General features: G+C 37.8%; 1 protein-coding gene across 4 annotated transcripts in view; it reads right to left on the bottom strand.

Annotated features, from left to right (window-relative positions):
* Positions 1-20,428, bottom strand: part of LOC143029151 (transcription initiation factor IIA subunit 2-like) — a 32,003-nt gene extending 11,575 nt beyond the window's left edge. For 2 of the 4 annotated variants that reach the window (XR_012966770.1, XR_012966771.1), the window contains exons 1-3: positions 20,270-20,428; positions 11,155-11,259; positions 1,370-1,542 (exon numbers count right to left, since the gene is read on the bottom strand). Coding sequence is in view for 1 of the 4 variants with exons in the window: in XM_076191619.1 (XP_076047734.1) it covers positions 11,155-11,259; positions 20,270-20,344 (180 nt within the window). In the remaining 3 variants the exon portion in view is untranslated. The remainder of the gene's footprint in view (positions 1-1,369; positions 1,543-11,154; positions 11,260-20,269) is intronic. The other 2 variants (XR_012966772.1, XM_076191619.1) reach the window with 1 other exon arrangement.
* Positions 20,429-22,608: the final 2,180 nt, after the last annotated feature.

The following is a 22,608-nucleotide window of genomic DNA, read 5'->3' on the forward strand; positions in this document are numbered from 1 at the left end:
AAGAAAACATGGAGGGGTGGTAGAAAGCCCTCACCAGGCCCGCCTGAATGCAGGAACACTTTTCAAGCTCTCATGGGTCTACAAAAAGAAGAAACAGGAGACAAGAAAAGAAGGGTAGGTCAGATGTTAGATCCGTGCCCACAGGTAAGATTTTGGTTGTAGGGGATAGCTAGGTGAGGTATTTAGATAAAGCCTTTTGTGACAAAGAGAGGAACCATAGGACTCAGGTGTGTTTCCCCGGGGCAGGGATAGGTGATATTAGACAGGATTGAAGAAATTTGGTAAGGTGATAGACCCATGGTTTAAGTGCAGGGGGGAATGATGTAAGTTAGGGAGTGAGGAATTATTCATGCAGTTCTAGGATGCACTAAACAAGATTAGGAATAAAGGTGGGGTTCCTATTGTATGTGGAATCCTTCTGAGGCATGTGGTATTCCAGGGATATTGTAATAAATTATAAGCTAGCAAATCATTGCAAGATCAACTGGGATAATTTTTACGGCAAGAACATCTACATACAAGGGACATGGTGCACATGTGACACAGAGGATTTTGGCTACTTGTTGAGTCCCTTGAGAAAGAAGTAGGCATCCAGCAGGATTTTCTCAGGCAGATTACATTGGAGTTGGGGGAAAAGTATTAAAATACAGTCTAGACAACAGAAACAGTTCAGACAGGGACTCTGAAAAGAATCACTTAAACAGGGAGGGAGAATACACTAAAGATTTACTAAACAGCAGAAGTATAATAAGATTGATTTGCTGCAAGGTATAGCATGTGTAGATTTGATATTATAGCTATTACAGAATCCTGGGGGATAGACATTTCTTTCTGGATATCGAGACAGGATATAAACTTTTTCACAAGGATAGGGTAGGCAGGAGTGGGGGAAGAGTAGCATTTTTTTGTCAAAAACTCAGCAAATTGTATTATCAATAATTCAATTAAAGAAGTGGAAAACAGTTAAAGCATGGAATCTATTTGGATGGAGATTATAGGCAAGAATAAAGAACTCATTATTGGTGTTGTATAGATCTCCTAACCTTACCATTGAGCAGACTGAACCGCCGATTCAAAAAATTCACAGGGCATTCCAATACAAAAATTTTGTGATCATGGGAGATTTTAACTATAAACATTGACTAGGAAAATTTAGTAGATGCAGCACAATTTCTTTTATATGTAGTTTATGATAATTTCCTAAAACAAATGATAAGGAGAGAGAATATTCTGGATTTACTCTTCACTAAAAATGAGGATCCAACAAGAAACATAAAAGTGAGGGGTAGTCTAGGCTCTAGTGACCATAATAGATTAAGATTTAATATTATATGGGAAGAATTAAATAGTACGAATAACATTCTAGTACCTGACTTCAGGAGAGCCAATTCTGAGAAGCTGAGAAAATATTTGGGACAATTGGTCCCTTGTGAAGCCGGCCCAGAGGACTGTGACAGGGTGGGGTGCGCAGTCAGCCCAGATGTCATTAGTGCAGCAAGGAGTCCAGACCAAGGTCGGGTCATAGAGGGTGGTATGTGAACCCTGGGTGAGGTTACTCACAAGCATGAGGTCAACAGCACGGACAGTAATCTGGATGAAATCTACAGTAACCTAACTGATTCCGTTTTGAATGTGCAAAATAAATTCATTCCACTCAAAACAATAAGGTCAAAATACTCCCAAATGGATGATGGATAGGCTGAAAAACGAAATCAGATTAAAAAGAGGGCTTTATGCCAGAATCAAAAACGGCAAAACACACCTTAGATCTAAGCATAACAATATGGCTAGACTGGTTAAAAAGAACACGAGTATGAAATTAAGATTGCTGGACAAGCAAGATCAAACCCAAAGGGCTTCTTTCATCTTTACAGAACAAAAAAAAAATAAGGAAAGGATAGGGCCAATAAAAACAATGAAGATGTCATGTAATATTCAGAGGAAAAAAAGAGTGAGGCAAGTATTTTCTCATGATATCTACAAAGGAAGGGCTAGATATGGTACCTGACTGCGACCCAATCTTCAGTGGGGATGAGGAAGTAGACTTACTAACATCAACATTAGAAAGGTAGTATCAGTCAAACAGATCAATAAACTTAAAGCTGTAAAATCCCCGGGTCTAGACAAAAAAAAATTCGCAAGTGCTAAAATTTTATAAATTTGAAATCTACTACCAGTTAAGAGGGATATTTAATAAGTTGGTAGACGACGGTTTTGTGCCTATTTCTTGGGGGCAGGCAAACGCTGTTTCTGTTTTCAAAAAGGGTGACAAATTGTCTTTGCACAACTACAGTATAATCAGTTTCATATCAGTTATAGGTAGAAAGCTTAAATCAATAATAGCTAAGATCCTCCCTTCTTTCCTATCAAATGTGCCAGAACAGCCTCATATGGCCATGTAACTCTCTCTCCCCCCCCCTCTCTCTCTTGCTCTCCCTCTCCCCTTTTCTCTCTCTCTCCCCCCTCTCATAGATGCTTCAAACAGTGAGATGGTGAGTGGATGTGTTTCTGAGTTCAGTGTCCAAGAGGTGCAATCTCTATGTAGTAGAATTGTAGTCTTAAGAGAGGGCTTTAGAGCTTAAAGAGGAAAATAGTCCTTCACTTGAAGGCCCAAAACACAGACAACAAACCATGTTTGGAACTTGGGTGGGAAATAGTGACAAACAAAACATGGCAGCAAAAGGCCATCCTTAAACTATTCCTTGGGAAATGAACCCATTGCAAAAGTAACTGGGGAGAGACTTAGAAGTGTTGATAACACACAACATGTCCCCTGACAGACATATTAGCAGGATTGTGGGAGAGACATTCAGATTATTGCAGAAGATTAAAGTGGTATGCCACTATATGGACGAGATGATGAAAAAACTCACCGAAACCCTGATACATCCAAAACAGGAATACGTGTCACTAGTACTGTCCTCACACAGAGTGAAGGATACAAGCAAGATCGAGAAAATACAATGGACAGCAACCAATCTGGTCTCCAGCCTGGCAGATAAACCGTATGAGGAAAGACTAAAAGTACTGGGTCTGCCAACTTTCAAAGAATGAAGAAGTCACTACTGGGGATAGATTGCATTGATAGAATATGTGGAATAGCTTAGAAGGTGATATAGCCCAAGCTCAAACAATACATAAGTTCAAATCTAAATATGATAACTGAAAATCAAAGATATAGATTACATTGGAACTGTATATGAATTTGAAAATGGGAAACTGGACCAAATGAGCACTGCTCCCTCCCAGTATACTACAATTAGGTAAATACACACATTTTAGTTCAGTAATCATGTTCATTTTACACAATTTTTACATTACATGATCCTTCAGGAAAGCTCTGTCCTATTTCAATGACAGATGGTGATCTGAGCACTGATATATTGGTGTGGTTCTAGTCTTGTGTGGGAGGGCTTTCTCTGTGGGATGAAGTGGGCAGTGCATGCAAGAGGAATGTTTGTCAACCAAGGAAAAGAAAATGTAAAAAATAGTATGAATGGAGAGTGGATGTAAATGGATGAGGAAATAAATTTCTTCTGTAGATTTTTCAAGTGGATGAGGTAGTAGGAGGGGAGGGGGGTGGTTACCAGTGGTGGGGGTAAACCAACTCTGGCTGTTGTACCCTGCTATGGAGGTACTGTGTCTTGCTGCATTGCTTCTGACCCAGGCTATGTGGAGGGGACAAGAGATGACCCTTCATCCATGAAGAACTAAAATGGAGGGAAAATGAATGGGTTCTTGGATGGGTGTGTGATGAGTGTATGCTATGACTTGGCCATCCTTCTTAAGAGGCAGAAAAAGACATTTTGGTATATAAATGTATCTAAGAAAACTTAAACCAGTCTTCAATAGTCTACCGTGTTAAAGAATGAACACACAAAATAATGAATAAAATCAATAAACCACAATTAACCAATGTTCAAAAATACTTTGAAAGAGTACCTTTTGTGTTTAACTCTGGTATATGAATGTATTTAAGAAAATTTAATTAAGAAAACTGGTATATGAATGTATCAAAGAAAACTTAAACCAGTCTTCAATACAGTTTGCTTAACTAAGAAAACTGGTATATGAGTGTATCTAAGAAAATTAAACCAGTCTTCAATACAGTCTACCACATTAAAGAATGAAACACACAAAAATGAATAAAATCAACAAACCAATGTACAAAATACAACTACTTCATTACCCCAATACTGAAGTGTGAGCATGGTCAAAAATACTTTGAAAGAGCACCTTTTGCGTTTAACTCTGGAGCATTCCTTCTAATATTTCCTCTCATTCAGTATGCAGGGTCTACTTATGGATAATTCTTAAAATATAAAAAGTGAGCATATGCTGAAAAATGCAGTCATCAATTACTGATATTACATATATACATATACCAAAATGTTTTTACCCAATTATAAAGGGGTTGGTGAGTCAAAGCCTACACCCACCCCACACCTATCAAAAACCCATTCATTGTCCCTCCCATCTTATCACCTCATGAATGGTTCCTGTCCCCTGCCACACTGATGGGGCCAAAGGCAATGCAGCTAAAGTACTTCCACAACAGAGGCCCCTCCCCCAAACCTACATGACAAATTAATGAAACAGACACAAACATACCTTCAGGCCATATTATTTCTTCCTCCATTTACAACCACTTTCCATTCATTCCATCTCTTGCATTCTCTCTTGCTCAACAGTCATTCCTCTTGCATCCAGTGGCCTCTTCAGTCTGTCCATCCACTTCCTTCTTGGTCTTCCTCTCAAGCCATACATTTCAGCTTTCCACATTATTTGTTGCTAGGCTGTCTTGACTTGTTCTTTTCATATACCCAAACCATCTCAGCATTTTTTGATCAACCCTATTTGCCAGCTCGCCTTCCACCCCTGCTCTCTGCCACATCTCCATATATTTCTCACTATCCATCTTAATTCCATCTACCAGTCCATACATATCTCATCTCAAGCATATTTTAGTTAGAGGGCAGGATAGATAAGACGGGGGGAGAGGGAGGGAGGGGGGATTTTGGGGTTTAGTCGAAGGAAAGAGTGAAATGGAAGGAAGTAAGAGTTATGAAAGATGTGGGGCAGACCCACTTGCTCGGTTAATTTTATAGTCTTGTGGACTGTTTTTTTTTTTCCAAGCATATCTACACACACACACACACACACACACTTTCAACGAACGGACGGCTTGACGAACGCTCTGAAGAAAAGTGCAGATTGTGGATACCAACGCAAAGAGAAGTGCCTTTTTGTATTTGCAGGGGGGGGGAAATTGCTCGTGAGGCAGTAGGTAAGTAGGAAAAGAGGAGAAGGGGAGGGATTGCTGGGGAAATGGAAGGAAATGAGGATGTGGAGGACTTGGCCCAGGCAGACGGGCGTAAGGTCAACATGAAACGACCACCGGATGACGAAATGGCAAATAAAAATGTAAAGATTAGAAGTATAGAGAGGAGAAATACAGTAGAAAGTGACGAGAATATGTTCCAGGGATTTAAAGAGGGTGGGGGGGACACAACCCCCCCCCGACTGATAAGACTAGAGGAGAGAGTTGATAAGGTGATCGAGGACTTGGAACGTAAGTTAGGTAAGGTAGACTCCATCTTCCAGAGAATTGAAAGATTGGAACAACTAGAGAAGGCTAACAGAAACTTAACTGAAGAAGTAGAGGACCTAAAAAGACAGTTAGGAAATGTAAAGGAGGAGAATGAGAAATTGAAGAAGAATAGTAATGAAAACAGTGAGAAAATAGCTACAGAAGCTAAAAATTGGAGAATAACTCAAGAAGGGAATAAGGTTTCATTCACTGACATAGTCAAACAGCAATTGAAAGAACATAATGAAGACTCAGTTATTAAAGTGATGAGACAGAAGGAGAATATAGTAAGAGAATTAGCTGACAAAAAGAAATGTATAATTATATTAGGAATGGAAGAGAAACATAACCCAGATAGAACCGCAAGAATCAAGGAGGAAAATGAAAGGGTAAGCAGTTTATTAAAATTAGTCCAGGAAGATGAACCAGAAATTATAAAGGAAATTGAGGAAAAATTCAGACTCGGAAAATATAGTACAGATAAGACCAGACCAATTAAGATTAAATTCAGGTCACAAACAACGGCAGAGAAAATTCTATCCAAGACAGGGAAACTAGCAACAAATGATCAATATAAAAAGGTATGGATAAAAAGAGAAATGAATAAGGAGGAAAGAGAGGCAGAAAAGCAGAAAAGAATTGAAGCTAAGGCAAAAAACGAGGAAAGAACGGAGTCAGAGAAAGAGAGATTCTATTGGAGAGTAGTGAACATGAAAATAAAGCAGTTCGACATACTAAAGAAAAACATAAGGGAAACAGAGAACACAATGGAAGTGGCAGAAAACTAAGAGTGTCTTACACAAATATAGATGGATTGATAACAGGATTGAATGAACTGAATGATTATTTGAAAGAAAAAGAACCGGACATAATGGGAATTGTAGAAACAAAATTAAAAGGCCCACTACCACCCAATAGTGTAGGACATGATACATACAATTATTGGATTAGAAACAGAGAGAAAAAACAAGGGGGTGGAGTTATGTTCCTGACAAAGAAGGATATAAACGTGAAAGGTGTCATATATGGAAAGAATACAGTAGAGATGATTATGATAGAAGTGGAAGACCGAGATAAGAAGAGCAGAAAATTTGTGATCAATTATGTGCCTCCGAAAACAGCCTCATGGGAGGAGAGTGAACATAAAAGTATGTTAGAGGACACAAAGATAGCATTAACTAAAATAATGGAAGACGGAGGAAGAATAGTTATGATGGGCGACTTTAATTGCAAAGAAATCTGCTGGGAAGAAATGACAGTAAAGAGTGGTGATGACTCATGGGGAAATGCTCTACTTGAGATGATTACTGACCATTCAATGACACAATGGATACAAGAGAACACTAGGTATAGAAATGAAGAAGAACCATCGAGGCTAGACTTAATAATTACATCTGAACCTAGAATAGTGGACAAGATTGAATATAAAACACCAATAGGTAAAAGTGACCACATATTGATTGAACTGGAACTTAATGAAGAAAAATATATGAAAAGAAATGAACAATATAGAAAAGGAAGAATGATGTATGAAAAAACAAACTTTGATAAAATAAGAGAATTCTTCCAACAAGAAAACTGGGAAGAAATATACAAAGAAGAAACATCAGTGGAAGAGAAATGGAATATTTTGACAAAAATTTACAAAGAAGGAGTGGAAAAGTATGTCCCAAGACAAAAACAAGAAAAAGAATATGTAAAATGCTGGTACAACAAAAGTTGTTGGGAGTTAAAAGACAAAAGAGACAAAGCCTGGACCGGATGGAAAAAAGACAGAAGACCTGAAAAATGGAAAATATATACTGGTTATAGAAATGAATATGTACAAAAGTGCAGAGAGGAAAAAAGAAAATATGAAAAAGATGTTATAGAAAAGTGTAAAGATCAACCAAAACTATTCTACAGATTTGTAAACAATAAACTGAAAAACAAACAAGACTTGGAGAAATTAAGACAAGGAGGAGTTGAATACACTGAGGAAATGGAAATGGCAGAAATTATGAACAAACATTTTAAATCAGTGTTTACAAGGGAAAATATACAACCTGAAGAGATTGAGTGGAAGGAAAAAGTCCCCCCTATGGAAGAAATAGAAGTAACGAAGAATGAAATATTGACACACTTGGGTAATTTTGATGTCAGAAAATCGCATGGGCCAGATGAAATAGCAAACTGGATTCTGAAAGAATGTAGGAATGAACTGGCAGACAAAATACATAGCATAATAAGCAGTTCCTTAAAAGAAGGAAAAGTTCCAGAAGATTGGAAAAAAGCAAATATAGTACCTATATATAAAGGAGGAAATAAAGAAGAACCTACCAACTATAGACCAGTCTCTCTAACAAGTACAATAGCAAAAATATGTGAAAGAATTATCAAAAGTAGATGGGTAAAATACTTGGAAAAAAACAACGTACTAAATCCAAGGCAATTTGGATTCAGACAAGGACGATCATGCGTCACCAATTTAATATGTTTCTATTCAAGACTAATAGATATAATACAAGAAAGAGATGGATGGGCTGATTGTGCATTTCTAGACCTAAAAAAAGCTTTTGACAAAGTACCACATAAGAAGTTGCTTAAAAAATTAGAATATGAAGGAGGAATACAAGGTAAATTGCTAAATTGGATGGAAGACTTTTTGCAAGAAAGAAAAATGAGAGTAGTGATAAGAGATCAGCACTCAAAATGGAATGAAGTAATAAGCGGTGTCCCGCAGGGAACAGTTCTGGCCCCAATAATGTTTGCTATATATATTAATGATATGGATGAAGGAATTGAAAGCTATATGAGCTTCTTTGCAGATGATGCAAAATTACTGAAAAGAGTGAAAACTGAAGAGGATTGTGAATCACTACAGAGAGATCTAAATAAAGTACAAGAATGGAGTAGGAAGTGGGAGATGGAGTTCAATACAAAAAAGTGTAGTATAATGGAATTTGGAAAAAGCAAAAACAGAATAACAGGATCATATAATTTGGGAGAAGAAGGAATAAAAAGAGTAGAAAATGAGAGGGACCTGGGAGTCATTGTTATGAATAATATGTCACCTGAGAAACATATAAATAAGATTTTTGGAGAAACTTATAATTTAATAAGAACAATCAAAGTGGCATTTACATACCTGGATGAAGAAATGGTGAGGAAAATCCTAATCACCCTGATAAGACCAAGATTGGAATATGCAGCAACGATATGGTCACCAAGTACAAAAAAATGTATAAAAAAACTTGAAAGAATACAAAGAGCAATTACTAAACTGGCACCAACACTCTCAAAACTATCATATGAAGAGAGACTACAAAAACTTAAACTACAGACACTAGAGCAAAGAAGAGAGAGAGGAGATTTGATAGCTATTTACAGAATCATGAAAGGCATAGAAATTACTGATAGAGAGAATCTGATAAAATGGGATGACAGAAATACAAGAGGACACGGAAAGAAAATAAAAAAAGACAACTATAGAAGAGATTTGAAAAAGAACAGCTTTCCTCACAGAGCAATAGACAGTTGGAACAAGTTAGATGAGAAAGTGGTGTGTGCAAAAACAATACATGAATTTAAAAATAGTTTAGATAAAATGAGATATGAAGACGGGACCTCACGAGCATAGCTCCCCTTCCCGTAAAATACAACTAGGTAAATACAACTAGGTAAATACATATATATATATATATATATATATATATATATATATATATATATATATATATATTCCCCTATCTTCTTCAAATTCCGTTTCTTCTCTTTAGAGTGTCATGGGCACACACTCCCTCATACAATTTTTTTTTTTTTTTTTTTTTCAAATCTAGGTCCCTATTTGATTTCATGGTAACATGGCCCAATACATTAAGGACTATTTTGGGTTGCCCCTATGGACTACAGTCACATTTGCCTATACTAAGTTACAATCTCTATCTTATAGAAGAATTATTGTACTTTTGTAGTACAGTCATCCCTCCTTTATACTGTTCACCTGAACCAGTCCTTTACCAATTTTAAGACTCAACCTCTTCTAGATTCCCCTGTGGTCGGGAAAAAGAATTCTGGTAATGTGTTTCCCATCTATGTCATATATGATGACTGTATGATGGAGCGATGGGACTAGAGATCCTGCTCTTTGTGTATTTATTATGAAAATCCAAGGCCTACATGGCTGTAGTACAAATAAGGGTAAAAGGGATGAGATTGATGCTATGTTTGTGTGAAGGAAGACGGATATGTTAACATTTAGTGAAATTATGTTGAAGGGGAGGGGTGAGTCTGAACTTGGGAGTGTGGTGAGGAGTGTTGGAAGAGGTGAGGGAGTAAAGGAGTGGCTCTGCTGATAAGTGATGAGATAGGAAAATATGTGGTGGAGTGAAGGGGAGTCTGTGAGGATAAGGTGGGTAAAGGTGAAAATAAGAAGGGAAATGAGGGTCTTTTTGACTGTATACATTGTTGTGAGAAAAATGAAGAACAAATGGGAAACTTTTTTTTATCAATTTAAACAAGTTTTTTACAAAGCTTTGGGAGAAATATAAGCATACTAGGGTTGAAGAATCTCAATGCTAGAGTAGAGTAGGGAATTAGCCAACAGATATAGTATGGAAGTTTGGGGCGCCAGGTAAAAATTATAGTACGGTGCTGATGTTGGAAATGTACATAGAAAGGGAATTGATAATAGCAGTGTCTAAAAGAAAGCCTAGTGTATACATGGAAAAGGTGGGTGGATAGAAGGGTGGTTGATAGGTAGTTGATTGGAAGAATTCTGGACATTCATGTTTTCAGGAGAGAGAGTGGGGATAATGTCTGAGAAATTGAGGGCAGAGGAAATGAAAAAGGAGGAAAAGGGAGGGAAGCAGATAATTGCTGAGAGTAAATATACTGAATGAGATAAAGAGAAAAAAATACCAGAAGTTGAGAGAAATGTAAGAGGTGATCCAATTATTAGGGTTCTATGAGTAGTTGGAGTCTTCCTCAGAGACACTTTTGCTTTTTCATGGAAGAAAAATAATAGCAAGAGATCCCTAGACCTTTCCCACTGTCTCATTTAGTCACTTTCTACAACACAAGATAACATGATAGCAACATTCTTGTCTCCCCTCATCACAAGGTCTTGATCAGACAAGGAAAAGGCTGAGTAACAGAAGTGGTAAAGAATAGGTTCAGAGAGGCAGCAGAAAGGAAGGACAGCAATAGTAAAAAACCATTTCAACACTCCTTTATAAGCAAACATTTAACTTTAATGCAGACGAATGATGTGTGGCTTTGGTCTGTAAAGGCACACCAAAACAGTCCCTAAAGCACTGCCTCAGTCACCATATTTTGATAAGCCTGATATTTTCATGACTTCACAAATTTCCAAAGTATTCTGAAATTATTTTGACATTTATTTCCAAATTTCTGAAGTATTCTATGATCATTTTGGCATTAACTCAATATCTTGGGATGATCCTATCAACTTGATTTATCTATTTAACCCCAAGTGCTGAATTATCCTGAATCCTAAATCACAAGATGATATATCATCTTGGACCAACATATATTTTACCAGAACATGAAGTTGTTTGAACTACCTTGAAGCTTATCTTGGAACGAACTTTGTTTGCAAGGGCCTGGTTGATGACTTTGTCAAATTGCAGAAGCACACGTACTGCTAGGTTTGGAGAAATTTGCTGGAACTGAAAAGAAAAAGAAAAAAGAAGTCTATTGAGCTCTAAAAGAATCAATTACTTCACTTTTAAGATAAGCCATCACAATGTACTCCAAGACCATCTTGTTGACTAATTATCATTATTCTTCAAAACATAGCCAAAGCATAACTGTGCTCTATATACTGAAGAAATTAGATGAACAAATAAAATAAAGGTAAGTAAAACAATATTAAATTAATATAAATAAACAAATATCACAAAGGACAGGTCATCTGATGACTTATATTTTCAGTAATCTTTTGATATAACAAACCCCAATACAGAAAATACCAGATATAATGAATGCCATATCGCATCCAAACTGTTCACCAATATATAGAATCTAGCTTGATATACAAAACAAAAGTTTACTAATAATGATGCAGTCAACTCAGCAAACACCATATTCCTCCTGAGCTATCTACTGATATTGGTGGTGACATTATCAACATAATATAGTGTAACAATATTTGGTAGTAAGGGGGATAAAGCCTTTGGTATATGTATGTATGTATGTATATTATTGTAGTCTGTATATGCAATGTCTACTTGCTATTCTTACAGTAAATTAAAAACCTCACATAATTTGACTTTGATTCACTGTTTCTCTATAAATGGTACTGTCATGTTACTCTTCTGTTTCACTACTTTCTCCAATAATTCTAATACATATTGCTAGTTTGACAAAATAAGAGGCATTCATACTGATCTAATTTCTTCAATTCTTCCTGTAAGTCCTTGATGTTGCTGGGTCTTGCTTGTTGCACCCTGTTACTGAAGTTCCATGAATTTACCTGGGAATTATGGTATGGGTGATTTCACTGGTCTACCAGTGCATTGGAAAGATGGTGAGATGGTGAGATGGTGGGCCATGTGGACAAGGAAGGCCATAGGCTGAGGTAATAAAAAAAGGACTACCCAGACAACAAAGAAAAACTCACAGCCAAGTACACTGCCATAAGAAGCTGTCCCAGGACAGCACCTACATAGCAGTCAGGTGCATGATGGGATTTTGTCTGGTGACAGTATCCAATGGGTTTTAGATGTTATTAATTCACATTATTCTATCAACTATAGAAATGAATATGTAAAAATGCGCAGAGAGGAAAAAAGAAACTACGAAAAAGACATAATAGAAAAATGTAAAGATCAACCCAAACTAGTCTATAGATATGTGAATGGTAAACTTAAAAATAAACAAGAAATAGTGAAAGTATGCCACAGAAATACAGAATACACAAAAGATTTAGAAATGGCCAAAATCATGAACAATAACTTCAAGTCTGTTTTTACTTGAGAAAAAGTACAGCATTGGGATGAAGGAAATGAAGTGTGATCTCCCCCCATGAGGGAAATAATAATAACACAAAAAGAAATAATGGATCAATTAACGAACCTTGACGTTAGGAAATTGCATGGCCTGGACAGAATTGCAAATTGGATACTAAAAGAATGCAAAGAAGAACAAATGGACAAAATATGTAACATAATAAATTGTTCACTCAAAGAGGGAAAAATACCAAAGGACTGGAAAAAAGCCAACACTGTGCCAACATATAAAGGTGGAAACAAAGAACCAATTAATTATAGACTGGTCTCCCTTACAAGCACTGTTGCCAAAATTTGTGAGAAAATTATCAAGAATAGATGGGTAAAACACCCAGAAGAAAACAATATAATAAACAAGACAATTTTGATTCAGACAGGGAAGATCATGTGCTACAAATCTAATCTGTTTCTACTCAAGACTAATAGATACAATACAAAAAAGGGATAGATGGGCTGATTGTGCTTTCCTAGACCTACAAAAAGCCTTCAAGAAAGTACCACAAAAAAATTATTTAAAAAATTGGAAAACATAGGAGGGATACAAGGTAACATACTAAACTGGATGAAAGATTTCCTACATGGTAGAAAAATGAGAGTAGTGCTCAGAGAAAAGAGTTCATATTAGAAGGTGATTAGTGGAGTTCCACAGGGATCAGTATTGGCTCCAATAATGTTCACTATTTATGTGAATGACATGGATGAAGATGTGGAATATTACATGAGCTTGTTTGCAGATGATGCTATATTGTTGAGGAAAGTGAAAAACAAAATGGATTGTGAATCACTAGAGACCTAAACAAGGTTTGGAAATGGAGTCAGAAGTGGGAAGTGGACTTCAACATTAAGAAATGTAGCATAATGGAGCTCTGAAAGAGTATTAAAAAAAAAAAAAAAAAAAAAAAGGACAATATACAATTGGAAGAAAGTAATGAAAGTGGGATCTGAAAAAGACCTGGGAATAATTATCTCAAATGACTTGCCCCCTGATAAACAAATAAACAAAACTGTCAGAGAATCCTATAACTTGCTAAGATCAATAAAAGTGTTTTTTACCTACTTAGACAAATAAATGGTTAAAAAAAAATATTAGTCACGCTAATATGGTCTAGACTGCAGTATGATCACCCAGTACCAAAAAGAACAAAGAAAATTGAAAGAATCCAAAGAGCAACCACAAAAATGGCCCCAGCATTTTCAAACCTGTCCTTGATAGAGAGGTCTTACTAAATTGGGACAAGAGAAACTCAAGACATGAAAAAAATAAATAAATAGATAACAAAAGAAAAAAAGTTTTCCAAAGAGTGGTAGACATCTGGAACAAAATGGACAAAACAATAGTGTGTGCAAAAGCTACACACAAATTTAAGAGCAAACTAGACACTGTAAGATACAAAGGAAGGACACCACGAGCATAGATACAACTATGTAAATACACCCAGAGCCATCTACCATTGCAAGAGCAAAGCAAAATGTAAATATAGGCTTCAGGTCGCTGCGAGGTACAAAAAGATTTCTATTAGTGAAGACAAGGGACCTTTTTCTGGATTCTGTGGATATGAAAAAAGACTTCTAAGTAGAATTATACACACAGAGAGGGAGATGAGAATTATGAACAAATCATGGAAGCAAGAGACTAATGATCTATGGAGGACAAATAAAGAATCAAACAAAGAAGAGTGTGACTAAAAAAAGTAAACACTGAAATAAAAGAGGTAAATGCACTAAAAAAAGAACTGGCCAAGTTAAAATTTGAAATTGAGAAGTTGAAAAATAATGAGAACAATAATAGTGAGACCATAAAGAAAGAGATAAATGATCAGATAAAAGCAATGACCATAAAAATGGGAAAAAACACAGGAGAGGATGACTTACAGCAACTCAGGAATGACTGGAAGAAAGACAAAGAGGGTAAGGTCATTTTCAAAGAAATAGCTCATCAACAAATGCAGGAGAAGGCCAAAGATGCAGTCATTAAGGTAATCAAAGAAAAATAAAATCTAGTAGGAGATACAGTAGATAAAAAAAAAGTGTATAGTAGTATATGGTCTAAAGGAAAAACATAACCTCAATTGGTCTCTCAGAAAAAGAGAAAAAACTGGCAAGAAAAATTCTAAAGGTAGTACAATATGAAGAGCAAGAAATAGAAAAGGAAATAGAGGACGTCCACAGAATGAGTAAGAAACATGCAGAAGGAAAAAATCAACCCCTACAGATCAAATTAAGGTCACAAATGGCAGAAGAAATTCTAGCAAAATCAGGAAAATTATCAAGAAGTGAACAATACAAAAGTATATTGATAAAAAGAGACATGAATGATGAGGAAAGAGAAAAAGGTCCATAAGACCCAGACTACACACTCTTCACAGACAGCCAGACAAAGTATTCATCCACCTGTGCCCACGACAACATAAGTAACATCTTCCTAAAACACCTTGGGCCACATGGCATACATGCACTCACCAATAATACAAACTACAGCTATTCACACAGACATTTGGAAGCAAAGAAACTTATCATACATACATACACCGAGGCTTTTTCCCCCTTACAAGGCAGGTAGCCAAAAAGTGCTTAGAGTGAACTCTTTAAATGAAAAGCAAAAGGAGAAGGAGAAGGAGTACAAGAAGAAGCTGAAGGGGTAGTAGGAGGGAGTGAAGGATAGAGTAGAGCTAAGTGTGGAGGAGGAATGGGGATGGTTCAAGAAGGGAGTCACGAAGTGTGCAAGGATGGTGTGTGGAACAAGAGGGACAGGAGGAAATAGAAGGAAGGGTAGTGAATGGTGGGATGAGGAAACAAAGAAGGTTGTAGAAGAGAAGAAGCGAGCTTTCACAGATTGGTTACAAAATAGGACGAGGGGGTCATATGAGAGGTACAAAGAAAAGAAAAGAGAAGTAAAGCAAAAGGTAAAGGAGGCAAAGAGGAGAGCAGATGTGAAGTGGGGTAAGAGTATGACAGAAAATTTTGAAAGTAATAAAAAGATGTTTTGGAAAGAAAGTAAGAGAGGAAGAGGAGGCGAATCAAATAGAGAAGAAAAGGTAAAAGGTGCAGATGGAGAGATGATAATGGAAGAGAAAGCAGTAAGGGGAAGATGGGCAGAATATTTTAGGGAGTTGCTAAATGTGAAGGAGGATAGGGAGGGAAAGATAGTTGCAGTGGGAAATGCTAAGAAAATGACCGTGATGAGTGAGGAAAATGGAGGAGAAATAAGGAAGGATGAAGTGAAGGCAGTTGTTAAGATGATGAAAGCAGGTAAGGCACCTGGTCTGGATGGATGCCATGCAGAATGTCTAAAAAAAAAGGAGGTACATTGATGGTGGACTGGCTGGTGAGGTTATTTAATGTTTGCTGGAGAGAGGGTAGAGTGCCGGAGGACTGGAGGAGTGCCTGTATAGTTCCACTTTACAAGGGAAAAGGGGACAAGTGTGAATGTAGTAGTTTCAGAGGCATTAGCTTGTTAAGTGTAGTTGGGAAGGCTTATGGGAGGATCTTGATTGAGAGGACTAGAAGAGAAAGAGAGGGAGTAATTGGTGAGGAACAGTGTGGATTTAGGACGGGTAGAGGTTGTGTAGATCAGATCTTTGTGGTAAGACAAATATATGAGGAAGCTATAGGAAAGGGGAAGGATGTTTTTTGGGATTTTATGGATCTGGAAAAGGCTTAGGATAGGGTAGACAGAAAGGCACTGTGGGAGGTTATGCAGATATATGGGATAGGAGGAAAGCTTCTAGGAGCTGTCAAGAGTTTTTATGAGAGTAGTAGAGCTTGTGCTTCTCCACTCTCAACTTACCTTCCACTAAAACATTATCTGATATTCCCCCACCCTCTCCCCTTAGCACATGTACATCCTTAACTCTTCCTATCATAATCCTATTTACCACTACATAATCCATCAATGCTCTATCTACCACCCTCTCCCATGTGTACTTATGCTTGACTTTCTTCCGAAACACTGTATTTGCTATCATCAACTCTCTTTCTAGACACATTTCCACCATCAACTCTCCACTATAATTCTTTCCTGGAACTCTACATTTCCCAACCACTCCATCAATTGGACCATTTCCTACCCTAGCATTAACCACTTCCATACGGTGACGCCTACGTAGGCGGCATGAGGAGCAAGTGGGTATTCAATGATGCCGACGTCGGCATCTTGATTATATTCATTGTAGTTGTACCTACGTAATCTCCATTCTCTCTAAACTGGATTCATCAATTTTCTATGGTTATCAAAATACACGGGTGAAAGAGAACGAACGATTGAGCACTGACTTTTTTTATAATGCGATTATTATGACGCAACATCGCATGTCGGGCAGTTAATGCTGCCAGATGTGTGATGTGCCCCGGAGTGAAGAGGTTAAGGTCTAAATCCTCTATGCACTCATCTGAATGTATCCAAAAGGACTCCCTTTCTTCTACACTCTTCTCACTGCCAGGCCCATATGCACTTACAAAGACCCACATCTCCTTTCCCAGTTTCACCTTCATCCACATTATCCTTGAGGAAACCTCCTTCCACTCCACTACACGTTTACCTATCTCTTCACTTACTAGAATAGCCAGCCCTTCCCTCCCTCGCCATCTCTTCACTCCTGATAACCTCCCAAACTTACACTCACCCTTCCCTTTCAACTTAGTTTCACTCAAAGCCAACACATCCATCTTTCTTCTCACAAACATACTATCTCTTCCCTTTTACTCTCTTCTGTACCACATCCACGCACATTAAAAGACCCAAACCTTAGGGTGCTGGTCCGAAAACTCCCAGACCCTCTTATGCCTTTACTTTTTCGTTTAGGAATGTCCCCTGTGGGGCTACAAGGAGAAGGATGCCTAGTCCCACTCCCCGTCCCTTTCTTCTCGCCTCTTACAATCCAAGTGGAAATACTTAGTGGCAGTATTCTTTTCCCCCACCACAGAAATTGAATACTCAAGAGAAATGGTACAGGACAGGAGCAAGGGGTTGGGGGACAGCATAATGGAGGGACGGTCATAGTATAAAAGTCATCATTTCTCTATGAAGAGTTTTCCTCTATCATAGACAAAATGATGTGTGGCTCTGGTCTGTAGGGGGCGCCCCATATAGACCCTAAAGTATCAACTGGATGCTACTTTGCCACAATAACAAGCAGCCAATACCCCAGATGGGGAGACTGTAGGGAAAAAAAAAGAAGTAATTTTGTACTTTTACCCAATTCTAACACTTTGTACATTCTGGTATTGAAGCACATTTCCCACATTTGCCCCCAGTCATAGATTTTTTGTAACAAATTGCTATCTTCTTTCTTTTACTTTCCTTATGATCTTTATATTGTCTGCAAACATATTAGTGTAGCTTGTCAATCCTTCCAACATATAATGCATACAAATCAAGAATTTTACTGGCGCTAGTAATGATTCTTGCAGGACTCTGCTAATCACTTCCTTCCATCCTTACACTCATATCCTCTTTCAAGAAATGATTCATCCATTCTAAGAGGTAGCCAATCCTCTGTCCTCCAATTCTTAGTCATTTATGAGATACTTAATCAAAGGCTTTCTCTAGATTTAAGTACACAAAATCCACTCAGGGGATGGGGTAGTGCGAGAGGTAAATGCAAGAGTGGGTCAGGGATTGGAGATGGTTGGTAAAGAAAATGGAGAAAAGTGGGAGGTGAGCCAGCTGTTGTTTGCGGACGACAATGCGCTTGTGGCAGGATCGGAGGGATTGAGGAAGTTGGTGACAGAGTTTGGGAGAGTATGTGATAGAAGAAAGCTAAAGATAAATGTGGGTAAAAGTAAGGTGATGAGATGTACAAGGGGTGAAAGTGGCAGTAGACTGGAAGTGAGCATTAAGGGAGAGCAACTGGAGGAAGTGGATAGTTTTAGATACTTGGGTGCAAATGTGGCAGGAAAGGGAGGAGTGGGAGTGGAGGTAGAATGTAGATTGAGAGAAGTGAGTAAATCCCTTGGTGGATTGAAGAGTGTAATGAGGAATAGACATTTGGGAATGGATGCTAAGAGGAGACTGTATGAAGGAGTGATTGTGCCAACAGCATTGTATGGGGCAGAAACATGGAACATAAGAGAGGAAGAGAGAAGGAGTTTGAATGTGCTTGAGATGAGGTGTTTGAGAAGTATGATGGGGCTTACTAGGCTAGATAGAGTGAGAAATGAGGAGGTGAGGAGGAGAACTGGGGTGGAAAGGGAGTTGGGAGATGGGGTTGATGAAAGAGTATTAGGATGGTTTGGACACATAGAAAGAATGAGTGAAGAAAGACTAGTAAAAGAGGTATGGAAGGCAGATGTGGAGGGAGTGAACATGAGGGGACGTCCTAGGATGAGGTGGATGGATGGGGTGAAGGGGGCTTTGGGGAAGAAGGGAATGTCTGTTGAGGAAGGACAGGAGAGGACAGAAGATAGGGGTGAATGGAGAATGGTTGTATATGGATGATGTTGTGATGCATGAGGTGGAATGGGCAGGGGGATGTGGGGTGAGGTAGTATGTGTGAACAAAATTTGATGCAGCCTGAAGGGATTTCTCCCCGTCTTCTCCTTTTATGCATGGGGGGACGGAGAGGGGGGGGGTCACCGATTTAATGAAGCGGCCTTGCTATGGATGTGCTGTGTCTTGCGACACTGCTTCTGACCCAGGGCAGTGGAGAAGGTGCAGGGATGACCCGTCATCCAGGAGGTGCTAAGATAAGAGGGAGGGTGGAGGGGAGTGGAGTGTATTCAGGGATGAATGGGTGGGAATGATTTTATGCCTTTTCCTTTTTGGCTACCTCCCTTGTAAGGGGGAAAAAGCCTTGGTATATGCACGTATGCATTACATATTTATTTAGCAATCAGGAAAAACAATAAAAGTATATAAGCCATAATATATTTGATACTAACATGATAAATAGGTACAACGGGTCCCCCCAAGGAAACAACTGATGTACCCCCAATGTACTAGGGTTTTTGCACAGCTGCAAAGTAGGCAATGAATCACAATTACGTTCAGTACATATTTATAAATGGAATTTTTATCAAGTAATTACATATATATCAATCAGAAACAATAACTAAAGTATACATCATACATCTGATAATACCATGATAAACAGGTACATACTAAACATAGGGTCCCCTTAAGGAAAGACCCTGTGTACCACCCTATGTGTACTGGGTAAAAGGATCATTCACTCCGAGAGACTACAAATTAGGGACCTAACTTAACTTACATGCCAATAGTAAATTAGTGTCCTTCAAACAAATGCAGGCTGGACAAGTGGCAGTTCTATTCCAGCATCATGCAAACACATTTTTCATGTTTCTTTTTTGCATGCAAAAGATTTATCTTTACTCTGGATTGGTTACACTGCATTGGGTTTGGTTAGAAGCTATTGGACAACTAAATTTCATGTTAAATATTCGTGCTTGCGTGACTCTAGAATTCAATGATCAATCTAAGTGGTTTGGCAAGCAACCAAGATACCCAAGCGTCCACTACAGCTCCCTACCCGATGCCACAAGAGTGGCTGGGAAGTCAGAAGCAATTGGAGTATGTGGAGGTCCACCTCAGCTGTGCCATGGACTGGTAAAATTAACCCAAGTAAATAGTAACCAAAACAAGTACAGTAAACCAGTTAGTAATATAATGTACACGCCAATGAACGACTGCCCATAATTAGTTCAACTGCACCTGAATAAGCTCATCAAGGGTTTCTTGGAGTGTATTACCAAGCGTGGTAATACGATACAGCTGATATGCTGCCATTGCAGTAACCTATTTTGTGAATCCTGTTCACAGATTGGCAAGTGAGGTGTACTTTGTTTTTGTTTGTATTGCAACGAAACGGCGGTATGGTTCGTTTTATGAATTGTTTCTAACAAATAATAAATTTAATTTACTATATAACTTAATTTCAACATTTTAATTTATTATTTTATTTCTGTAAAAAAAACGTTATTCCTCTCTCCTGTTTGGGTTATTTTGCCGTATTTAAGATTTAAATCTTCTGAGGCGGACCTTGTTCTTGTTGATGTCTTGGTCAGAGCTTATATTAATCTTCCACAATTTCCGTTTTCATGGCATAATTTCACTTAAATAGGAATATACTCAGCATTCTTTATTGTTCATTATTCGTAGTACCCCATACATCAGCTAGGAGCATATAGTATAGTCTTAGAGGAAACTATCTACTATGCACACACAATATGAATGTTACCATATATATATATATATATATATATATATATATATATATATATATATATATATATATATACATATATACATATAAATACACACACACACTTCATCGGATGGACGGCGTAGAGGACGTTCTGAAGAAAAAGTGAAATTTTCGTGGATCCCAAAGCAAAGGAAGTACCTATTGTATTTACAGGGGGGGAATTGCTCGTGGTGTAGTGGGAAAGTGAGGAAAAAGGAGAAGGGGAGGGATTACTGAGGGAAATGGAAGGAAATGAGGAAGGAGAGGACTTGGTCCAGGCAGGCAGACACCATGTAAACAAAAGAGGGCCGGACCAATTTAGTGACGACGAAGGCTCTAACAAAAATGTAAAGATTAGAAACATAGATATGAGTAGCACAATTGAAGGTGATGATAATAATTTCCATGGAGTTAAGGAGGGGGGGGGGAATACCAACCTCCCCCGACTGGCAAGACTCGAAGAAAAACTTGAACAAATGACTGAACATTGGGAGAGTAGGTTCGGTAGAATGTCAAAAATGGCTGAAAGGGTTGAAAGATTGGAAGCACTAGAGAAGGCAAACAAAAACTTAACTAAGGAAATAAAAGAACTAAAAATACAGTTAAAAGAGGAGAATGAAGAATTAAAGAGGAATAGTAAAGAAAACAAAGAGGCCATAGCTAAAGAAGCTAAGGGTTGGAAGACAATCCAAGAAAACAGTAAAGTTGCATTTACTGACATAATTAAACAGCAAATGAAAGAACAAACTGAAGACTCAGTTATTAAAGTGATGAGACAGAAGGAGAATATAGTAAGAGACTTAGCAGATAAAAAGAAATGTATAATTATATTAGGAATGGAAGAGAAACACAACCCAGATAGAACCACAAGAATCAAAGAGGAAAATGAAAAAGTAAGCAGATTACTAGAATTAGTTCAGGAAGATGAACCTGAAATTATTAAACAAATTGAAGAGAAGTTTAGACTCGGAAAGTATAGTACAGATAAGACCAGACCAATTAAGATTAAATTCAGGTCACAAACGACGGCAGAGAATATAACAGGGAGACTAGCAACAAATGAACAATATAAAAAGGTATGGATAAAAAGGGAAATGAAGAAAGAGGAAAGAGAGGAGGACAAAATAAAAAGACAACAAGCTAAGGAAAAAAACGAGAACAGAACAGAGTCAGAAAAAGAGAGATTCTATTGGAGAATAGTGAATATGAAATTAAGGAAATTCGAAATACTAGAGAAAAACAAAAGGGAAACAGAGAATACAATGGAAGTGGCAGAAAACTAAGAGTGTCTTACACAAATATAGATGGATTAATTACAGGGTTGAATGAGCTGAATGATTATCTGAAGGAAAAAGAACCGAACATAATGGGAATTGTAGAAACGAAATTAAAAGGTCCACTACCACCCAACAGTGTAGGAAATGACGCATATAATTATTGGATTAGAAACAGAGAGACAAAGCAAGGGGGTGGAGTTATGTTCCTGACTAAGAAGGATATAAACGTGAAGAATGTCACATATGGAAAGAATACAATAGAGATGATTATGATCGAAGTGGAAGACAGAGATAAGAAGAGAAGAAAGTTTGTGATAAATTATGTGCCTCCAAAAACAGCCTCGTGGGAAGAGAGTGAACATAAAAGTATGTTAGAGGACACAAAGATAACATTGAATAAGATAATGGAAGATGGAGGAAGAATAGTTATGATGGGCGACTATAATTGCAAAGAAGTCTGCTGGGAAGAGATGAGAGTAAAGGGTGGAGACGGTTCATGGGGAAATGTTCTACTCGAGATGATTACTGAC

This window comes from Oratosquilla oratoria, chromosome 10 (assembly GCF_046742065.1).
Source record: "Oratosquilla oratoria isolate Oo_2021 chromosome 10, ASM4674206v1, whole genome shotgun sequence".
Lineage (NCBI taxonomy): Eukaryota > Metazoa > Arthropoda > Malacostraca > Stomatopoda > Squillidae > Oratosquilla > Oratosquilla oratoria.